The 20,293-nt window shown below is 34.7% G+C and overlaps 1 protein-coding gene across 21 annotated transcripts in view; it reads right to left on the bottom strand.

The window, feature by feature from the left end:
- The window catches only part of NAV3 (neuron navigator 3), a 1,262,224-nt gene that overhangs the window by 245,785 nt on the left and 996,146 nt on the right, over positions 1–20,293 (bottom strand). For 20 of the 21 annotated variants that reach the window (XR_013830383.1, XM_079936021.1, XM_079936019.1 and 17 more), the window contains 2 exons: positions 9,227–9,344; positions 8,544–8,596 (listed from right to left, as the gene is read on the bottom strand). Coding sequence is in view for 20 of the 21 variants with exons in the window: in XM_079936021.1 (XP_079792147.1) it covers positions 8,544–8,596; positions 9,227–9,344 (171 nt within the window). In the remaining variant the exon portion in view is untranslated. Of the gene's footprint in view, positions 1–8,543; positions 8,597–9,226; positions 9,345–12,248; positions 12,501–20,293 lie in introns of all 21 variants that reach the window. The other variant, XM_079936014.1, reaches the window with a different exon arrangement.

Below are 20,293 nucleotides of genomic sequence, written 5' to 3' on the forward strand. Positions count from 1 at the left end.
AGGCCTTGCCTTCTGAGGTTTGATTTGTTAAGTCTGTGGGGAGGGGAGGTGAAAGGTACAGTTTAGGTATTTCATGTCATTGAATGCTATGTCCCATGTTTTCCTCTCCTATCTCGTTAGTTTGTGCTGTGGGATAGGGAGAGGTAGGAGATAGAAATTTTGTTTAGCTCTTCAGTTTGTTTTTGTGTTTAGTTGGTCTGGGGTTAGCTACAAGGAGTCAGTTCATTAATTAAGCACTATAGTATAATAGTTTAAAGTTTTACACACTGTTAGAAATAAAGTTTTTACTCTGCTGAAGCCTCAGCTTCCTTATCTGTGAAATGAGAATGAAAGCAGTTTCCACACAATATATTATGTGAGGATTGCAGATGTTTATGAAGAGCTTAGCTCCATACTAGGCATATGTGTATCTATGTCTGTGTGTACATGTGTGTATGTATAAATTTTCATACTAGGAATGCTTTATATAAACACATATATAACAGAAGTGTGTATGTGACTAGATAGATAGATAAGGGTACAGATATGGAAAATTTATTAGAATTTTATCAGATAAAAATTATTTTTTGTTTAAAATTCTATATTCTGCTTTAACTGACTTGGTGATTAGAGAATAATGAACATCATTTAATATTAGTTGCCAATTATAGATGACATTAAATCTTCATTATAGGCTATAATTGCCAATATAAAGTATTATAAATATAAAATTATAAAATACTATGTCAGTACTCATTGACCTGAAAATATACTCTGTAGGTTTTTAATAATTCCTGCTTCTCGGTTTGTTTCAGAAAACAAAACAAAACAAGGAAACTTACTCTTTTATTATGAAATTACAAAACCATTCTAAAATAATATCTGTTTAGATATAGGACTAAAGTTACATATAACAATTAATTATTTTCCCAATGCATAATTTCACCACAAAATTTATAAATCATTATTATCTCATATGCCCACACCCTCTCCCAACCTAACCAAAGCTTTTATTCCTGTCATAGATGGAAGAAACAAGCATAATATTAAAGAAAAATCCTCATTTATATTGCAAGTTTGGAGCGGGGGGAGAGGGATCCAAACTTTAAAGAAGAAGGGGAGGCGGGGATGAAAGAGAAGGAGGGGGAGGGGGAAGAAGAGGAAGAGATCAAAATCTCAAGACTTGAGTCCCAGGCCGTATTTTCTTAAATGCATTTGTTAATAAGTTTTAAAGCAATTTGGCCTAGACTCAAATAGACATGAGACCAAACACTGATTCTTCCACTTACTAAATAGGGACACAGGCAGCCTCAGTGAGACAAGTTCTTTAGTAGGTTTGCTATGATGACTCAATGAAAAATGCAAGCAAAGCATCTAGTACAGCACTGGATAAAGATGGCTGACATTCAACCTGCAGATGAATCAATAAGCGATACTGATATGGCTGAACTCTCAGGTCCATCTCTAAAATTTGATGCTTCTATGATATGATTTCATAATATTTTTTTAATGTTTGAAACATGGCTAATACAAATCAAACGGGCAATAGAATTTTTCAAAGTGTAACCAGACATGTCATGAATTTTGTCTGCGGCTATCCACACAGGTCAGTTTAATTTAATTCATATTAAAATCATTTAAATATAATATCATAAAACAAGTAGATTGGGTACATCTACTGATTTTCAAATAATTTATTTTATCAAAGATATACTTGCCAAATGATTATACTGAGATCAAGTGAATAAGATTCTCCCATTTCATTTCCTTTTTCTGTCCTATGGAAGTATTTTTTAAAAACACTGTTTAATCACCATAGGTTTTTAAGCTAAGAATATCATAGGTCATAATTAAAATGGCTTCATATCTTAGTATATGGTTTTCTGAACTAGGGTTTTAAAAACTGCTCTTATTTCATATTTTTTAGTACTGAGTATTAAATTTCTCAGTTAATTTTCTACTAATTTCAAGAAGGGTTGAAAAAGATGGAGCAGTAAGTTCTTTAAAAAAAAAACTAGATTAGTGAGGGTAATAAAACTAAAATTACAAAAGGATTGCTACAAAATATGTTTTCTAATACAAGGTATGATGGTATTTTGTGCTTACTCAGATAGTGGCTTATCAGTGGGAAACAACTTACAGCATTTTAAGTCAAAACTATCAGGATAAAGAACATTCTAAATGTTTAAGAAAGTGGTTGGTATTTAAATATATAGTAGAAATATTAAGTACCTTTGCAATTTTTTATGTACAGAATAAAGCTTAATAACTACCTGCAAAACCAGAAATATTTTATATCTTGTCTCCAGAAAGAAGGAAAAAATTTGTATGTGGAATCTGGTGTCCAACCCAAAGGGAGTTACTTAACTTCAATTTCTACTAACGGCACAAACCAATTTAAATATTGATACTCATAAGAAAAACATTTACACTATTTATTCTATAATATAAAATTAATGTAGAAAAGCATTCTTGTATCTTCAGCATTTATTTAATTTCTGAATGGCAGACCAGATAACTTTCATAAAAATATTGTTTTTCGTTGTAAATTAGACGTAATATATTCTAAGAAATGTCTTTCTTACTTTACTATGAATGTGGTTTTAAAAGCTATAAAGATTGAAAACCCAGGTATATCTATAAGATGAAATATTGAACAGAAACCGTGGTCTTTGGTGTTTCATTAAATCAGTCTAGCAAGTCGGAGTTCTAACAGACTTTAATCAGTCTAATTTCCTCATTGCAGAAATGAGTGAAAACTCTGAGCATTTACTGAATTCTTTTTCCTGGATCATCTAATCAGAATTAGAATTCCAGTGACCACTGTCCTTTCAACATGACACACTTACTCTCAGCACCCCCATGTTATTTCAATTACTTCATTCAAACTTTACAAGTACACAGAGCAACATCTAGAGACAAACTCAGTTTTAAAAATCATCAGGGTGATACTCTAATCATTTAATATAAATTTCCTAATACTTGTAGTTTATGCTTATTCTCCTGAAGTATAAGCCTAAATAAAAATAATGATCATTAAGGAAACTACAAAGTAGAGATTTTCAGTTAGTATTTCTTTAGAGATCAGAGCTCTATTTGTAGGAAAGCATTTGTCTTCATTAAGCTATCTTTTTCTAGACATTCCAGAAGATGAACAGTTTCAAAATGGCAGGGGATCATGTGAATGGACTAACTTAGCAATATTCCACTCCTCTGAGTCATAGTGCTAGAATCCTGCAGCGTGCCATTTATAAGATTTTACTAAACCTTTAGAGCATTCCAATATTTTATCTCTTCCCTATTTGGTTAGGAGCCTCATCTTCTTATCTTACCTAAATAGATCCTTTAAAAGGGCAGCAATAACAAGCAGTGGCTGAAAGAATTAAAACTTAAAAGGACAGCATGGTGATAAAAGAACAGGATACTTTTTCTGTCAAGAATAGTTTCACTGTCTGGATTGCTGTAAACTATAGAAATGGAATAAAGATGCCTGTGAAATCCATGATGGTAATTGTTGTGGCAGCCATAACCCCGTGGGACATGAAATCAGAGAATTAAGGGAAGACTAAAACCTAATTTTTCATCTCCTAGGAATAGAAAAGGGTAAGAGGCACAAGTTTTCCCAAAATCCGCATCTCACCAAATTTTAAACAATATGATATGATAGAAAAGAAGGGAGAATGTTGTGGCTGAAAAAACCAGTCGAGCTATTAGAGTGAGGTGAAGGGAGGAAGCAGCGAAGAGGAAGGACAGGCTGGGAACCACACCCTCACCTCTGCCCCACCATCTAATTCTTGGTTTGCAACTATTTCACATGATCAAATTTCCTAACCCCTCCATGCATTTATGAAGATTATTAAATATCATGGCCTAGTTTATTAGCACCCCACTCTAACCAACTGAGCTAACTGGCCAAGTGCTCTAATGGTCTATTTTAAAATAAAGAAAATTTTGTTTTCAAAACAACTTTTCCTCTACGTGTCTTACATTTTTGTCTAAGAACCTTGCACTTGTGCCTCTGCATTTCAAATACATGTTGGGCATTTTTTTTCTGCTATTTTTAATCTGCTGGGCATTCTGGATGTTCCTGGTATTTATAGTTGGCTAATTTATTTCCTCATGTAATCTCACCAGAGTTGTGGCATGCAGCATATATTTTGAATCCTGATACCACCCACCTAGAAATTACTTAACAGGTGTCATCCACATTAGTAACTTCATCTTTGGATGAGGTTAAATATAGTGTTGAATAAGCTCCTACAAACTTAGTTCTGTGTTTTTCAGGATGAGTTTGGTCTCAAACTTATTAAGGAAAGATAGCAATAGATAGCAGTTGAAACTTGGAATAAATATGCATCAACCTCTCAATAATCCTGCTAATAAAGACAAGTTCATATTTTTGTTAAATATGTGCCCTTTAGCCAATGATATTTGAAAGAATTTTTGTTGAATTTTCTTTATCTGCTATAAAATACTATAATCAATGTTTTTTCTTTATATTATAAGGTAACCATTAGAGAAGGACATGAAAAAGAGCACAGTAATATTATCTAATAGTCTGAAGTCATTATCATATTTATTTGAATTCCTTCCATTTCTACGTAATCCACTAACAAATACCACCTCTTCAAGCAATCATATCCCCTTATGAAAGGAAAGTGTATCCCCACTGTTTTCCAACATTAAATCTTCCACACAGACTTCAAATTTCCTCCTCTGCCACATCCCTGAGGATCTGGCATGGTCACTTGTCTCCCCATCCCCCTGGATCCTCCCCTTTCCCTATTGCTTCCTCCTTCTCTGCCTACTTCCGCACTTGCAAAAACTCCCCTCACCTTGACTTCCTCTCAAACTATATATTTTTTATTCATCCTTCAACAGGAAAGTCCTGGAAAGATCATTCAAGACTCAGTGGATATCTGCACCTCTCAGCTATTCTTGAACACATGATCACTCTACAGAAGATGTTTACATGAAGGTCATTAACGCCTGTCTAATTACCAAAACTAACTCTCCTGCCTTCTGGTATACCAACCCATTGACTAGGTAGCATTTGACAGCATCTGCCACATTTTCCTCATCTTACATTGCCCTGCCCCACTGGGTTAGTCCGAGTATGTACTACAGCTTAAGCTACCATAGCTATCCTAAGGATTAACAATCCATATCTGTTGATCTACTCTCTCAGTGATGGGCTCACTTTCTCACCATTCTTTTCACCCTTTTCTGACTCCTTCACCTCTGCTTATCACATACATGTTGGTATTCCTCAGTGTGAGAACCTCAGCTTTCTTTCTTTCTGACTTTACACAGACCTCCTAGAGATCTCATCCTTGGCCATGGCTTTAACCGTTATCTACGCAGTACGTATATTCTAACCAATATCTTACTTCTGGCCTTTAGAATCACATGCCTAATTGCCTCCAATAACCTCCTACTTCACGTTCCAATGGGTACATCAAATTCTACTTGTCAAAATCTGAATTTGTCCTCTTCCCTTCTTCATCTTTTAGCCTGTTTTCTCCCTCCATAATAATCATCTGGTTTAATGGTAACTACTTACTCATTCAGGCCAAAAAATCGGGGACCACTGCATAGTCCCTGTATTTTTCATCTCCCATACCCAACTGAAGGCCAACACTTAAGTATTCTACAATGCCCAGAAAGCACCTGGGGTGATCATTTTTAATATTTACATCAAATCACAACACAGCCCAGCTTTAAAAGTCCTCCAAAGGCTCCTCAATCAACTTAGAGTAACATACAAACCCCTTCCTTTGGTCCTACATAATCAGGCTTCCGTCATCCCCTCCAATCACCTCTTACTGTGCTCAAACCACAGTCATCTTCTGCTTCTAGAACACACCAAGCTCACTTCCTTCACATTCCTTTTGTTCTTCCCAATCAACACTGTTGCTATTATTTATTTGAATATTTGCTCCTCTGATCCTCAATTGTCCCTACACCTGGTGCCTTATGTGCTCAGTTAATATTGCCTAAATATGAATAGCTGGCTGTTATTCATCAATATACCATACATTCGTACCATGAGAGAACTTCTATTACTCAAGGCTGAAAATAATCCAATAAAGGTTACCAAGTTTAAAATTTAAAAAAGAAAAAAAGACAATTTGTAACTAGAAACAGTAGCAGACCTAGTTTTACCTTACCTTTTGTTATTAAACATGAACGCCAACCAAAGGCCATGAAAAATCAGATATATAAAAAGCATTGGACAAGTAGTTCTATAAGTAAGGACAGTGCTCACTGTTACTAACACAGCACTGCTCGGTTGTTACACAATAAAGAAACAGGCAACATCCTGTTTGGAAAAGATGTATGAAATTTATAAGCCTAGTCATGCTATCATAATTCTCTTCCTTCTACTTTCTTGTCTCAGTTAAAATCTGGAACTTTTATTCATTAATAACATAGTACCGACGCCAATTCTTAAGAACAGAGGCAAAAATAATTCAGCCAAAAAAGTTACATTTGTGTCATATGTATTCTTCTGAATCACCTTATTGAAGGCATGCCAATTTCAGGTTAGAAATTCAACCACATCAAAAAAAATGAGGTTACAACACATTGTGACTCAAAATTCAGTGTAATTCTGACTAAAACTTTTTGGCTGGAAAAAAAAAAATCACCTATTTTATAACATTTGCATTTCTCAGGTTTTGGTTTTTCTGTTTGTTTGTTTGCTTTAAATCAGAAGCAGAAATATCAACATAACATGTATACTAGATGTTGCATGACATTTGGGGGCTAATAAGGAACAGGAAGTAATAAAATTAAGAGAGTCTTATACCCATGAGAATATTTTCAGATTTGTAGAATTTTAGGCACAGATGTTTCAGATAAATATCTAAGGACCGCATCTCTATCTATAGTTATGAGTTTTGAAGGTTTATTTGTTTATTATCTGTCATGAAGTAATAGCTTGGCTATTTATTGAACTGTAATCAGAATCAAATTGGAATGCCAGCAGAGAACATAAGAGTTTTAGTATCCAACATCTCTTTATGGTTGAAATAATGAAAGTAAAACCAACAGTGTTGGGTTTGAGAAATAACATATGATATTCAGGGACTATAGAGCTTTTTAATATAAAGCCTTAAAAATCTTTTAACAGGTATTAATTCATGAATGTGCTCTTTATAAAGTTTGTAGCAATACTATTCTGCATTTCCGTATCAGTTTAGGTAGTAAAGAATGTCCATAATTATATGTTATTATCATATCATAATTAGGGTTCATTTTACAGATTCATTTTACAGATGAGAAAGCTGAGGCTCAGAGAAGTTACATGTCTTTCCCATCATCGTGCAGCTTTTATTATAGCAGGGCCTAAAGGTATTATAACTACTTCCAGTAAAACTTCAGGAAATAACTATAATTAATTTTAATAGAGTCGTCTTTGTGCCCAGAGTAATTAGATCAGGAAGTTTCCTTAAAACTGAAATGTTTTACAGAGAATCTTTCTTTATAGTGATTTTTTTCACAAGAGCGACACAGAGTTCATGACATTGTAGTAGGTCCTTAGAGGAGTGCTTAAACACACACACACACACACACACACACACCCAGACATGCTAGTTAATCACTCTTTAAAAATAAATTCTTTTTATTATTTTGGATTTCAGTTTTCTGACATTAAATAAAGCAGGTCAGTAGGTCAAAACAGTTCATCATTTTTTTCATTCTTCCAGTTTCTGTCAATTAAGTACTCATTATTTTTATTTTAAATGCCTATTCTATGCTAAAAAGAGTTTTGGAGGAAACCTCATCTTGTGGATTTTGGCTGTCATTCCTGATTATATCTGCTGACATAACTTCAGTTAAGGCATTTTGGTTTCATATTGTCCTATAAAATAAAGTTGTGGCTATTTAATTAAGAAAGGGGTGGGTTTTTATCTCAGCAGCTTATTAATCTATTATTTTATTATAAAACTCTAGGCTTTACCAAGTGGTAAAAATAAGAGAGGGCTGGGGGACAGACAGACCTCTAGATCGACAACTTTCTGGAAAAGGCTATGAATCATATCTCCTAGTCAGTCCCTGCTCAGCAAAATTCCAGCAGCCTGCCCTTAGAGTTATTTCCAAAAGTATTGAAGAGTCAATGTGTTTACATTGGACTTTGTTATGAGCGAAGAAAATACTATTCATATATTTTTAAAATGCACATGGCAACTTTGGTTTTCTTTTGGTTTGGTTTTCTTCAAACCAGTTGTTCAGACAAAAAGGCTCCACTTAAAACTGGAAATGGGATTTATTGCCACCAAGACCAGTGTTAAATTATTCAGACATCAGAACAAAAAAAAAAAAGGTCAAGAATCTGATAAAACACCTGGAGATTGGTTCTTCAGGAGTCATACATATTCAACTGTATTGTTGTTATCACTTCTTCCTAAATTGCACCCAAAGAAATATATATGATAGAATATGATCAAATGGTTTCTTAAACAAGGAGAGAGACATGCAAAACTTCTAGTCCATTTATAAATGCAGTTAACTCTGGAAGTGAAGACAAGCAATATATTCAGAATAAACATGATTCTTACCATCTGAGATTGACTCCTAGGACATCCATTGATATCTTCAACTTTTTCATTTGCTAAAGCCAAGAAATAAAATAAAAGAGAGAAAAAAAGAATGACATGCTTAAGCCATGAAGTGAAACACAAAAAAAGGAGACTAAGAAAAAAAGAAAAAAAAAAAAAACACCAAGCAAAATGCTGGTGCTACATTCACTCTGCCTCCTAAGCCGTGTACAAGAAGACACTCTTGTTAGCAGCCGCCAGGTCCATATGCACAAATCAGGCAAATAAAAAAAAAAGTGAGTGAGAAGGAAGTTGCTGCTAATTCCTTAGCCTGTGCCAAATGACTGCTGGCATGAAACCTTTCACAATTGTCCCTGCTGGATCAGGATATAGTTTCAAGGAATCTCAGAGTATATGAGTTGCTCCAGCTAACGAAATGCACACATGGGAGACATATGGTTTAATGAAGCGTTCATTTCTGACAATTCAGTGTATGTAAAGATACAGTTCTAGCCATTTAAAAGTATGGCCAAACTGCCTTTTTCAAACATTCTCACATAAACATTTTAATTAAATCACGGGGAGGGCTGCATTAATCTCAGAGACACATGGACCAAGTTCCTAAGCATCCAAATTAAATTGTATTTTACCAAAGTGCGTGGGCGCAGAAACTTTCATGGCTTTTCTCAGAGGGCAGATCTTACCAATGATCTGGATGATTTCTGCTAGCAGCACTCCATCTGCAATGTCTTGCTGCAAATCCTTGATCAGCCGCTTGTGGCCCGATTTTGCCAGGTAGTGGTTGGCCCAGTCCGTGTAAATCTGTTGAACAGAGGGAGGGAAGAAGTGAGATGGGACGAGGGAAAAGAGAGGCAATAAAAATGCTTAAGACAAATGTTGGATTCAAAGGGAAGTTATTCTGGATCACATTCCAGCTTAAGGAGTCATAGCTCCAAAGGAAATAGTTGTAAAATAATTTTTAAACAGCTCTTTCCCCCACTTATCTCTTGTTTCAAAGGGGGATGACTCACTCTTTTTTCAAAACCCGGGACTAGTCACTTGTGACACAGCAAAACTCCCTTCCTGGATGACTACTGAGGAAGCTCCTGTTTGCAAATCAGTTTGAGTTTTTACTCTCTTGCCCCTGGTTCTATCATATTGAAAATAATCTGCCTGTCCTTGTAAAAGGAAGCCACCTGGATTGATTTATACCAGAATCTTACTATAAAAATGTGTGTTTCTCTGAGAAGACTTTATTAAATTCGTCATGTGAGATACTGTATGTGACAATATTTTGGCATCATTTTATGAAATAATTGCAAATGCCTAAGCTATTTTATTTGAACTGTCATATCCCATTTCAGCCTCTTGAAATGCATTTATATAAGAGAATAGAGGAAGCAAATGCAGTTATTACATAGAAATTATAATACAGAATCGAGGAGCAGCTTATGAGCCATAAGGTTGGCAATCTACATAAAGTAGAGGTGTCTCTCCAATAACAGATTATGATAGAAGAAAAAATGAAACTGTTCAAAAACTTCACAAAAATAAAATGTTACTAATTTTTCAAATGTTATAGGCACTTACTGATGTAATGTAATCTAAATGTAAGGAAATAAATAAGTTAAGACTTTAATTTCATGAATGGCTCATATGGACATATTAATACATTTATTACAAGGCAGACTATAATATGTGATATGATAGAAGAATGCAAAATTTGAAATGAGAATAGAGGAGGACAATTAACTGAGAAACATACACATAAAAATGTGTTATAGAAGCACTGGAATTAGAACTGTAAACATAATGGAACGTAAAGATAGGAAGTGAAGGAAAGGGCTTTCCCCACAGAGGGGACAAGATACAGAAAGGCAGAGGAAAAAAGGAATCAAGGGCACAGTTGTAAATTATATAATTAAGGCAGGATGCCTGAAATTGTGACAAATTAGATTGGAAAGGTAAATTGAGCCTTGTAGTCATGAGCACTGAGTGCCAAGCAAAATGTAAAAAAATGCTTTTTTTATTTCTAACAAAACTAATACATGTTTTTGTAAAAATAAAATAAAATAGAAGTGTAGAAACTGAGAAATGGAGGTTTCCCCACAACTTGCAACCCCACCCACTTTTGAATAACTTGGTATAAATAGTTCTAGAATTTTTTCTACGCCTACACACTTCACCACATGACACAATATTACACACACATACACATACTCATGATAGAATGTGTAACCAAATCTAGCTCAATTTTACTTATCACTACATTTTTCAGTTTTTTATGTAACAGTATTTTAATAACACTTCTAAAACCATTTTGCATATATTTTCTCATTATTTTTGATGTAATATTATACATAATATCAATCCCCTGTTGAAGGATATTTAATTTTTTAAAAAATGTTTCCACTGCATCTAAATTTGTAAGATACATCTTATATCTGTATCTTGGCACATTCATATACTAGTACTTTTTACAGGACCAAAACCTAAAAGTGGGACCACTAAGTTTTTTTAATGTATCCTAGGTACAAACATTCCAAAATACAACATAGAAGAAAACGAGGGTGTTTCTTTATTTTAGAAAATACAAAGTGATATCTTAATGCATATGTAGTGGTATTAAGTGTCCTGAAAGACATAAATAATTTGAAGCATCCTGTTGCATAAGAAAAACATATATGACAGCAACACTACATCTTTCTCCATGTTCATGATCTTCTTTATACTGAAGATATTAAAGTGAGATATTAAGTGATATTAAGTGAGAAAAATCACTTGCACAACTGTCTCCTGAATTAGAAAACAAACACATGATTTCTAGATAGACACTTTTATTTGGTGATCATTTTCCTCAAGATTTTAGTCTGCTTGTGTTATTGTAAAATTTTAATTTTATAAGGATTTATACTGTTTAGAATATAAAAAATTGAGCACTTTCCCTTCATCTACACATCAACCAATGATAGCATTAATTGTTTGGTTTCTAGTAGAAATTTCAGGGCAAGCCAGGCTTGATTTGTGCCTGTCCCCTAGGCAGTGAGTTATAAGCACCAGTTAATTGACTTTAAAGGATCCACAAAGATGAAGAACATGAGTTCTGTAGTCAAGGAGACCTGGCTTTGAGGCCCAGCAGACTTCTTGCCACCCCTGGGACACTGAACAAGTTGCTTATCCTTTCTAAACCTGATTCCACATCTGAAAAATAAGGGTAATAATAATACTTACATTATAAAATTGTGTCAGGAATAAATAAAACAGCACTTGTAAAGTGCCTGTCACAGAGTTAGCCCTGAAAAAAGGTCTGCTGTTATTATCATTTTATGGCATCTAAGTGTTATTTGCTATGATGGATTTCCAACAAATATGTGTTGATGTTATCATTTTGCAAAGGTTAAAAAATTTGAAAGTATTGGCAGTTGAAGACTGGAGAAACTGTACTCGTTGCTTTCTTACACTACTCACATCTCTGACTCCTGCTATCTAATTCACTGGGGCCACAGATCTGTCTGCCATCCAAACTCAGAGGAATGCATCCAATTTTAAGGCTGTGATGTTCTCATCCAGGCCTGCAATGCCTCCATCATGACACAGCCTCCAACAAACTCCACGGTGCATGGATTCCTCTTTTTTGATGAAGGCATTAAATTATGGAAAATATATTCATTTAACTTATTTAAATATACACAGAATGGAATGTATTAAAAATAAAAACAATAATACCTTTATTTTCCAAATGCATGTCAACAGTGCCTTAGTCTCTATCCAAACCCCTCCTGGGACTCAGGTGGGAAAACAGATGGGAAACCAGCTGGTTGGCTTCAAGACCTTGTTGGGATAGCCTCTGGCTGAGCTCATGAAACACGTTTTCACTTGAACCAGGATTCCTTCTAGAGGAATCCCAAGCCTGAGTGCTTTGACTCGTCCAGCATCTCTAACACATGAAACTTTGCTCAGATAGTAGCTCTGACTTAGCTGCAATCAGAAAAATCTATTCAGACTAAATAAATGAATTTAAAAACTAAGTCCCATGCACTTTATTTACTTACTCTTTCTAACAGACATGTGTAGAAGATACCTGATTCAAGTTAAATCAGTGATTTTCAAAGGATTATAATCTAGATTAGGAAATATAAAACAATTACAAAGCAACTTATACATATATTTAAAATTAAGTATATATAAACTTATATTTTCCTGTCTTTTAAAAAATAAAAAATTAAATTTAAAAAAGTGGACATATGAACTGTGTCTTTAAGGAGACAGTTTTCAAGCAAAGGACACATGGTATATAAATATATATATTTAAAACTCATCGATAAACTTTCTGTAATAACCTGATGAGAGAAGATACAAACAACCTTGTCAATCATCATTAGACTCTGTTGTTCAAATAAACACAACAGAATGGTGAAATCATGTCCGGATTTTGGATCTGAGCTCCAAAGTTGCCCTTGATTCATTCCCATAAAAATAATCACAGCATTTAACCTCTTAGCCTCAGTTGAATGAGTGAAATGTGTGGTACTTATTTTGTAGGATTATGGTATGAATTATAGTTGTTGTTTTTTTTAGTGAAGAAACTGATATAATTGAAAATAATATCATATCAATCGTAAATCAATATTTGGTATTTTCTACAGGGCCATTGAGTGTTTAAGTCATCAAGGTTGTGACCAAAGCTTTAAATATCATTTACCTTAAAACATCTGAGGAAAGCTGGCTTCAGATGTTTAAACTGCAATATTATGAATATAAATGTCATCTCATGTAATAATTATATTTCAGTTAATTCAGAAGAATTAATGAGATTACATTTACCAAAGTGCTACTTAGAAACTCTAGCACAGTTGTATGTTTAATAATGCATTTACAGTAATTTAAAATAATAGAAATTTAAGGCACTATGGCATACTTTATATTTCGTATTTATCAGCATGGGTTTTAGGGCCTATTATGCAACAGCAGGTATTCTTTAAGGAACAGTCTATACGGTTGGAATTTCTGCTCTGCCACTCAATATCCATGTGGATACCGACTGAACATTTATTTCCTCTCAGTGTAAGATTTTTCTCATCTGTAAAATGGCAATAATAGTATTACTTATTAATGGGATTATTGTGAGGAGTTAATAAATTTATACTTTTGGAACATGGCCTTTCACTTACTAAATATTTGTTAAATGTCAAATAGTATTATTAGTTCACATTTTCATATTTACATTAATCATAATTGGTTTATTAGCATTATAAAACAGTATCTTTGTCAAATCCTTAAATCTTAGCTGTCCACCCAAAGGTAGTTGACCTAACTAATTAAGGAAAACTGCTGCAAATTGTAATGATCTCTTAATTATTTGATCCTATAATATTTCTTTTACAGTGCTAATTTGTAAATTATAAAATAATAGGGTCAAATAGAAGGCAATATTCCTGATTTCAAGCTATACTATAAAGCTATGGTCATCAAAACAGTATGGTACTAGCATAACAACAGATAAATAGACCAATGGAACAGAATTGAGAGCCTAGAAATAAAACCATGCATATATAATCAACTAATATTTGACAAAAGAGCTAAGAGCACTCAATGGAGAAAAGACAGTCACTTCGATAAATGCTGCTGAGATAATTAAGATAGTCACATGTGAAAGAATGAAACTGGACCCATATCTTATGCCACTTAAAAAAAATTAACTCAAAATGGATTAAGACCTGAAAACATGAAACCCCTAGAAACAAACACAGGAATAAATTCCCTGACATGGGTCTTGGGAATGAAGTTTTGGATATGACATCTAAAGCACAAGAAACAAAACAAAACAAAAAACAAGTGGGACTACACCAAACTAAAAAGCTTCTGCACAGCAAAAGGAATCAACAAAGTGAAAAGACAACCCATGGAATGGGAAAAAAATATTTGCAAACAGTATAATCTGATAAAGGAATTAATACCTAAAATATATAAAGAAATTGTACAATTCAATACCAAAAATACAAATAACCCAATTAAAAATAGGCAAAGGATCTGAATAGACATTTGTCCAAAGAAAATACACAAAATTCCAACAGGTATAAGAAAAGATGTTCAATATCACTAGTCATTAGGGAAATGCAAATTAAAACCACAATGTGATAGCACCTCACGCCTGTTAGAATGGCTGTTATCAAAAAGACAAGAGATAACAAATGCTGACATGGATATGGAGAAAAGGGAACCCCTGTGTACTACTGGTGGAATTTTAAATTGGTATAGCCACTAGGGAAATTAGTATGGAGGATCCTCAAGTAGTTAAAAATAGAACTACCATATGATCTAGCATTTCTACTTCTGGAAATATATGCAAAGGAAATAGAAACACTAACTCAAAAAGATATCTGCAACCCCGTGTTCATAGGAGCATTATTTACAATAGCTAAGACATAGAAAAAAACCTAAGTGTCCATCGATGGATGAATGGAAAAATAAGTTGTGGTACATATATAGATATATAAAATATAGATATATAAGTTTATACACACACACACGATGGAATGTTATTCACTCATAGAAAATGAGGAAATCCTACTATTTGCCACAATATGAATGAAACTTGAAGGCATTATGCTAAGTGGAATAAGTCATACAGAGAAATACAAATATTGTATCATCTCACTTACATGTGGAATCTAAAAACAAATGAAAAAACCTCATTGAAAAAAGATCAGATTTGGGGTTACCAGAGGCGGAGGGTGGAGGGTGAGGGGGAATTGGAGAGAGGTGGCAAAAGGTACAAACTTCCAGTTACAAGATAAATAAGCACTAAGGATGTAATGCGTGGCATGATGACTACAGTTAATACTGCTATATGATACATAGGAAATTTGTTAAGTGAGTTAATCCTGTGAATTCTCATCACAAGAAGACTCCCCCTTCCATTTTTTTCTTTTTACTGTATCTATCTATATGACAAGTTGGATGTTAACTGAACGTACTGTGGTAATAATTTCACAGTATATGTAAACCAAACCATCAGGCTGTATGCGTTAAACGTATACAGTGATGTATATCAATTATTTCTCAATAAAACGGCAAATGAATAAATAATAAATATGCTGTAAAACAAACAAACAAAAATAGAAGACAAAATATAGACATCATATTGCTTTTATCCTGTTACAGTAAAACAACATCAGAAGGTCTACTTTGGTTCTCCATGGAGTCTTAAACTTTTGTTTATGATGAATTTTTTTTTCACTACTGACAATATAATGCACTGCCTTTGTGTATCACAGCAAACTGCTCCTGAATTTTTTAACCATAATTCAGTATTTGATGAGTGTATTATAAGTAACCTGACAGTTATATAAAAATTATTATGACTGTTTTTGTTACTGCATACACTACACACTGAGGTATACAAATGTTTCAATGAGATACAAATTTATTTTTAATGAGTGCTAAATGATCAAAGAAATGTAGAGAAGTAGGTGGGGAAAGACAGACTCTTCAGTCAAGAGCCTATTTTAACAGAAAGACACTAACCTATAACCTACTTAGAAAATATTATAAATGAAGTCAGATGATTTTAAATATCACTTGAGCTGGTTTCAACCCTGCACTTATTTATACACATTAGTTTATCCCCAACATTCAAGGAATAGTGATATATTCCCGTAAGCACTGCTCTCTGGTTTATTCAAATTATAGGTTTTGAGAAGTCAAATAGGCTCTTCTAATCCACAGCAGAAAGAAACTGTTTTGAAAACCAACAATTTCAACAGTAATAATTGGGTTTTCACATTACATAAATCAGCAAAGGACTAAGCACATAAAAGATAAGCCATAAATGGTAGATTAGGGAAGAGTGACCAGTGATGAAAGTGTTTTTTCCCACAAAGAGAAGAATTAATCCTGGGAAGAGAATTGGAAGGAAGGGAAGGTGCTAAGATTCGACCTAACAGGCTACGTCTCTGGGTGGAGTTTCATAGCATCTGGACCCGAGAAGGACTCACAAAGCATAACATCTACCAAAAGCTTATGGGAGAGCAACCATTTTTTTCTTCCAATTCCTGAGAATCATATGGGATTTTCTAAGGGAAAGCAAGTGAGCCCAGAGAGTATTTGAAATCAGGACAGGAAGGATGCTTAGAGCTAATATGGGAAAGGACAAAAAGCAAGAAATATGTGAGCACAGGTTATGATAACTCCAGTCTGACAGACATCATAAATTTCACCACTTACCAGACAGTGGCACTGATGGGCACTAACGGCCCATAAGATGTGGCATCATGGTGCCTTGGAAGTAAGTACCCTTGTTCACCAACCCTCCCCAGACTATCACTTCAGGGAGAAAGATGTACAAGGGAAGGAGAAGGATCTGAAGTTGACTGGGCCTTTTCTGATAGGACTGAACTTTAAACCAGAAGTAACTGAATACTTTGAATTGGGAAAAATAAATTTTCTCCTGCTGTACAGAAATAGAAATTTGAGAGGTGAACTTATATATATATTCTTTAAAAAAAGAAATAGAATCTATCTCTTTGCCTATTATTATTATTATTATTTTGGTCACGCTGCGCAGCTTATGGGGTCTTAGTTCCCCGACCAGGGATCAAACCCGGGCTCCCTGCAGTGCAAGAGAAGAGTCCTAACCACTGGACCGCCAGGGAATTCCTTATATATTCTTTTTAAAAGCTATAATTTTGTACACCTCAGTGTATGATTCAAAAATCCATGAGTGATAGGCAATGTTGGGCGAAGGAGATTAGAAAAATTACAGTATGGAATTAAGACCTGAAACATGCTATTTTTACTCAGTTTGAAATTTGATCACACACTGGATCTTCAGTTGCTATCACAGAACTGATATGACCAAAAGATCCATGGAGTTCAATGTCATGACTCTTGCAGACCTTCTAGAAATCTCCATACTGAGGGCTATGAGGGACTAGTATAAAATGAACCCATTAAAAGCTTTTGATAATATAAACATCATCACAATATAAGTAATAGATTCACCAAGTAAATGGTTCAACTCAGCTAGTTTACTTCTCAGTTTTTACATCAAGGAAAATACCGTTAATGAAATTTTTTAAAAAATTTCAAGTTTGAAGGTTGATTAAAAGTGAATATTGATGAGTCAGCAACCCCAGAAAATCAGAAGGTCTATGAAAGCAGGTAGATTCTAAAGTAAACATAAAATAAACTCTAATAATTTCCTTTTGCTTTTTTTCTTTATTTCTCACACCCAATCTCTGACCCAGTTCTGTTAATTCTATCTCCTTAATATCTTTTGACACTTCGGCTCCATTACTGCTGTAATTATTCTGGTTCAGCTTTTCATCATCTCTCACCCAAATTACTTTAAAAGTCCTAGAAACTGTCTCTAAATTAGGCAGGGTATGCACTAAACTATTCTATACACTATAGATAGGGACTGCTTTAAAATGCAAATCTGATAAAGTAATTTACCTTCCTACCTAAAAATCACAGGATAGCTCCCACTTGACTTCAGAATAAAAGTTTCCTTATGAAGCCAATTTACTCCAGTTCTTAAAAGTGAATTTGTTTAGGGCTTCCCTGGTGGCGCAGTGGTTGAGAGTTCGCCTGCCGATGCAGGGAACACGGGTTCGTGCCCCGGTCTGGGAAGACCCCACATGCCGCGGAGCGGCTGGGCCCGTGAGTCATGGCCGCTGAGCCTGCGCGTCCGGAGCCTGTGCTCCGCAACGGGAGAGGCCACAACAGTGAGAGGCCCGCGTACCGAAAAAAAAAAAAGTGAATTTGTTTAAAGAAAAATGGCCAAAAAAAAAAAAAGAGAAAAAAGAAAGCCACAACTATGAAGGTCCTAGAAGAATGATGAAAGAATGAGGAATGCCATCCAAAAGGATGAGCTTTGACAAGCAGAGAGAAGGGGAAAGCATATTCCATATATATATATATATATATATATATATATATATATATATATGAAGAGGGATAGTGAAACTTATTAAGGGGCAGAGGTGTATTTCATATTCTGAATTCTGAATCCATTTGGTCTGAATAATTCCATTTGGTCAGAGCACGGGGAAGAGGCACATGGAAAAGCTAGAGAGAAGAGGACAGGAATGAGGCAGGGGTCCTATGTAAAGTAAAGAGGGCTGTATCAATATTTTAGGTAAAAGCTTATTTTTATGTAGGAGGCATAAAAATGACAGATATGGCTGTATTTCTAAACTCTAGCTCTGGTGTAGCTATGAGGGACAGAGAAAAACAGTAAAGGGAGACTGCTTAAGAGGCTAAGGCTTAAGATGTAAGACTCCCACTTTCTGGATGGTAAAATGAAAACTTTTCCACCCTGTATTTTCTAGGAATTCTCCCTTAAGACAGCAAGAACAAAAACCGAAGGCTCAAACTCAATCTCCTATGACTACAGTATATGAATATGGAAAGCAGCTGAAAGAGTGATACATGATTTAGCAAAGAGGAGTAAAGGAACATCAAGCCCACAGGAGCCTGCGGAGGGAGACATCAGAGCAATGCAAAGAGATTTTCCCATAGAATCCCAGAACAGCTCAGGAAGTGTGGGCAACAGACCAAGTGGAAAGTTGGGGTGGGGGAAACCAGAGACAAGAGCTACTTTACCTCTCCCTCATACCATCAAGAGGCAGGAACTACAGACCAGGGAAAATCCAGACTAGAGATATCAGTCAGACAGGAGGGTGGAGGTATAGGAATGAAAATGAGGGATTCAATGAAATTATGCATCCTGATACTGAGACTCCAGCAACTGTCTTCCTGTCCTAGGTTCTTTCTCCTTCAGAAATGCAAGATTATATCTGCCCCATCTGCATTCCAGCCAGAAATGGAAAGTCCTTCTCGGACAACAATTACCATCCCTAAGACCAACAGACATCATCATTCAAGGTACCCAGTGGATCAACCAGCTGGCCAGTGGATGACCTAGAGTGAATCCCAGAGGACACTAAGAAATGTGTGGATGTGTGAACATAGCTTTTTAGTGTCTCACATTTGATACATGCAGAGTTGAAGGTTACCATACATTTGATGAAATCCTCTAAAATAAAATACAGACACCAGATGGGTAGATAAAAAAGAATAAAACAGTGTCAAAGGCAGGAGTAGAAAAAGACTTCGTTATAATGTTGGTGTCTACCACTTAATAGACACCCAAAAAAGCCTGGCTCACAGCCTTTTGGTCCATCTATACACAATCCATAATATATACATGATATACATGATGCTTTCATTTTTAGATTTTAAGAAAATATAAATATTTCTTAATTCTTAAAAAATATTTGATTTTTGGTTACAAAAAAGAAAACTTCTTAATGATGATTAGTATATCAAAATTCTGGTCCATGTCACATATATTACTAATAATATATTCCATGTGAAGGGATCACCAGTCTTAAATAAATGTTAAAATTCATATACATGCAAAAATATCACTTTCCATTATTACTGCATTTAACCTTTCAAGTTCTCTGAGAGTTATTTCCTACCTGAGAAGAGAATATACCTTGGCTGCCTACTGTACTTATTTTGACCGTAAGCCAGATGGAGCAAATAATCAACATCAACATTCTCAACTTTCAGGCTTGCAACCCTACCCATCCCAGTGACACTTCCTTGGCACACAGCTGTCAAATGTACCACTTGATTCAAGTTTCAGATTTTATTGAAACTGAAATTATATTGATATTTTCATTTACAACTGCATTTATCTGTTTAAATTTATAGCCCAAGTGATTAGCTTGGAATGTAATAATATCTCCTTTTAGGCA

This window comes from Stenella coeruleoalba (genome assembly GCF_951394435.1).
Source record: "Stenella coeruleoalba genome assembly, chromosome: 11".
Lineage (NCBI taxonomy): Eukaryota > Metazoa > Chordata > Mammalia > Artiodactyla > Delphinidae > Stenella > Stenella coeruleoalba.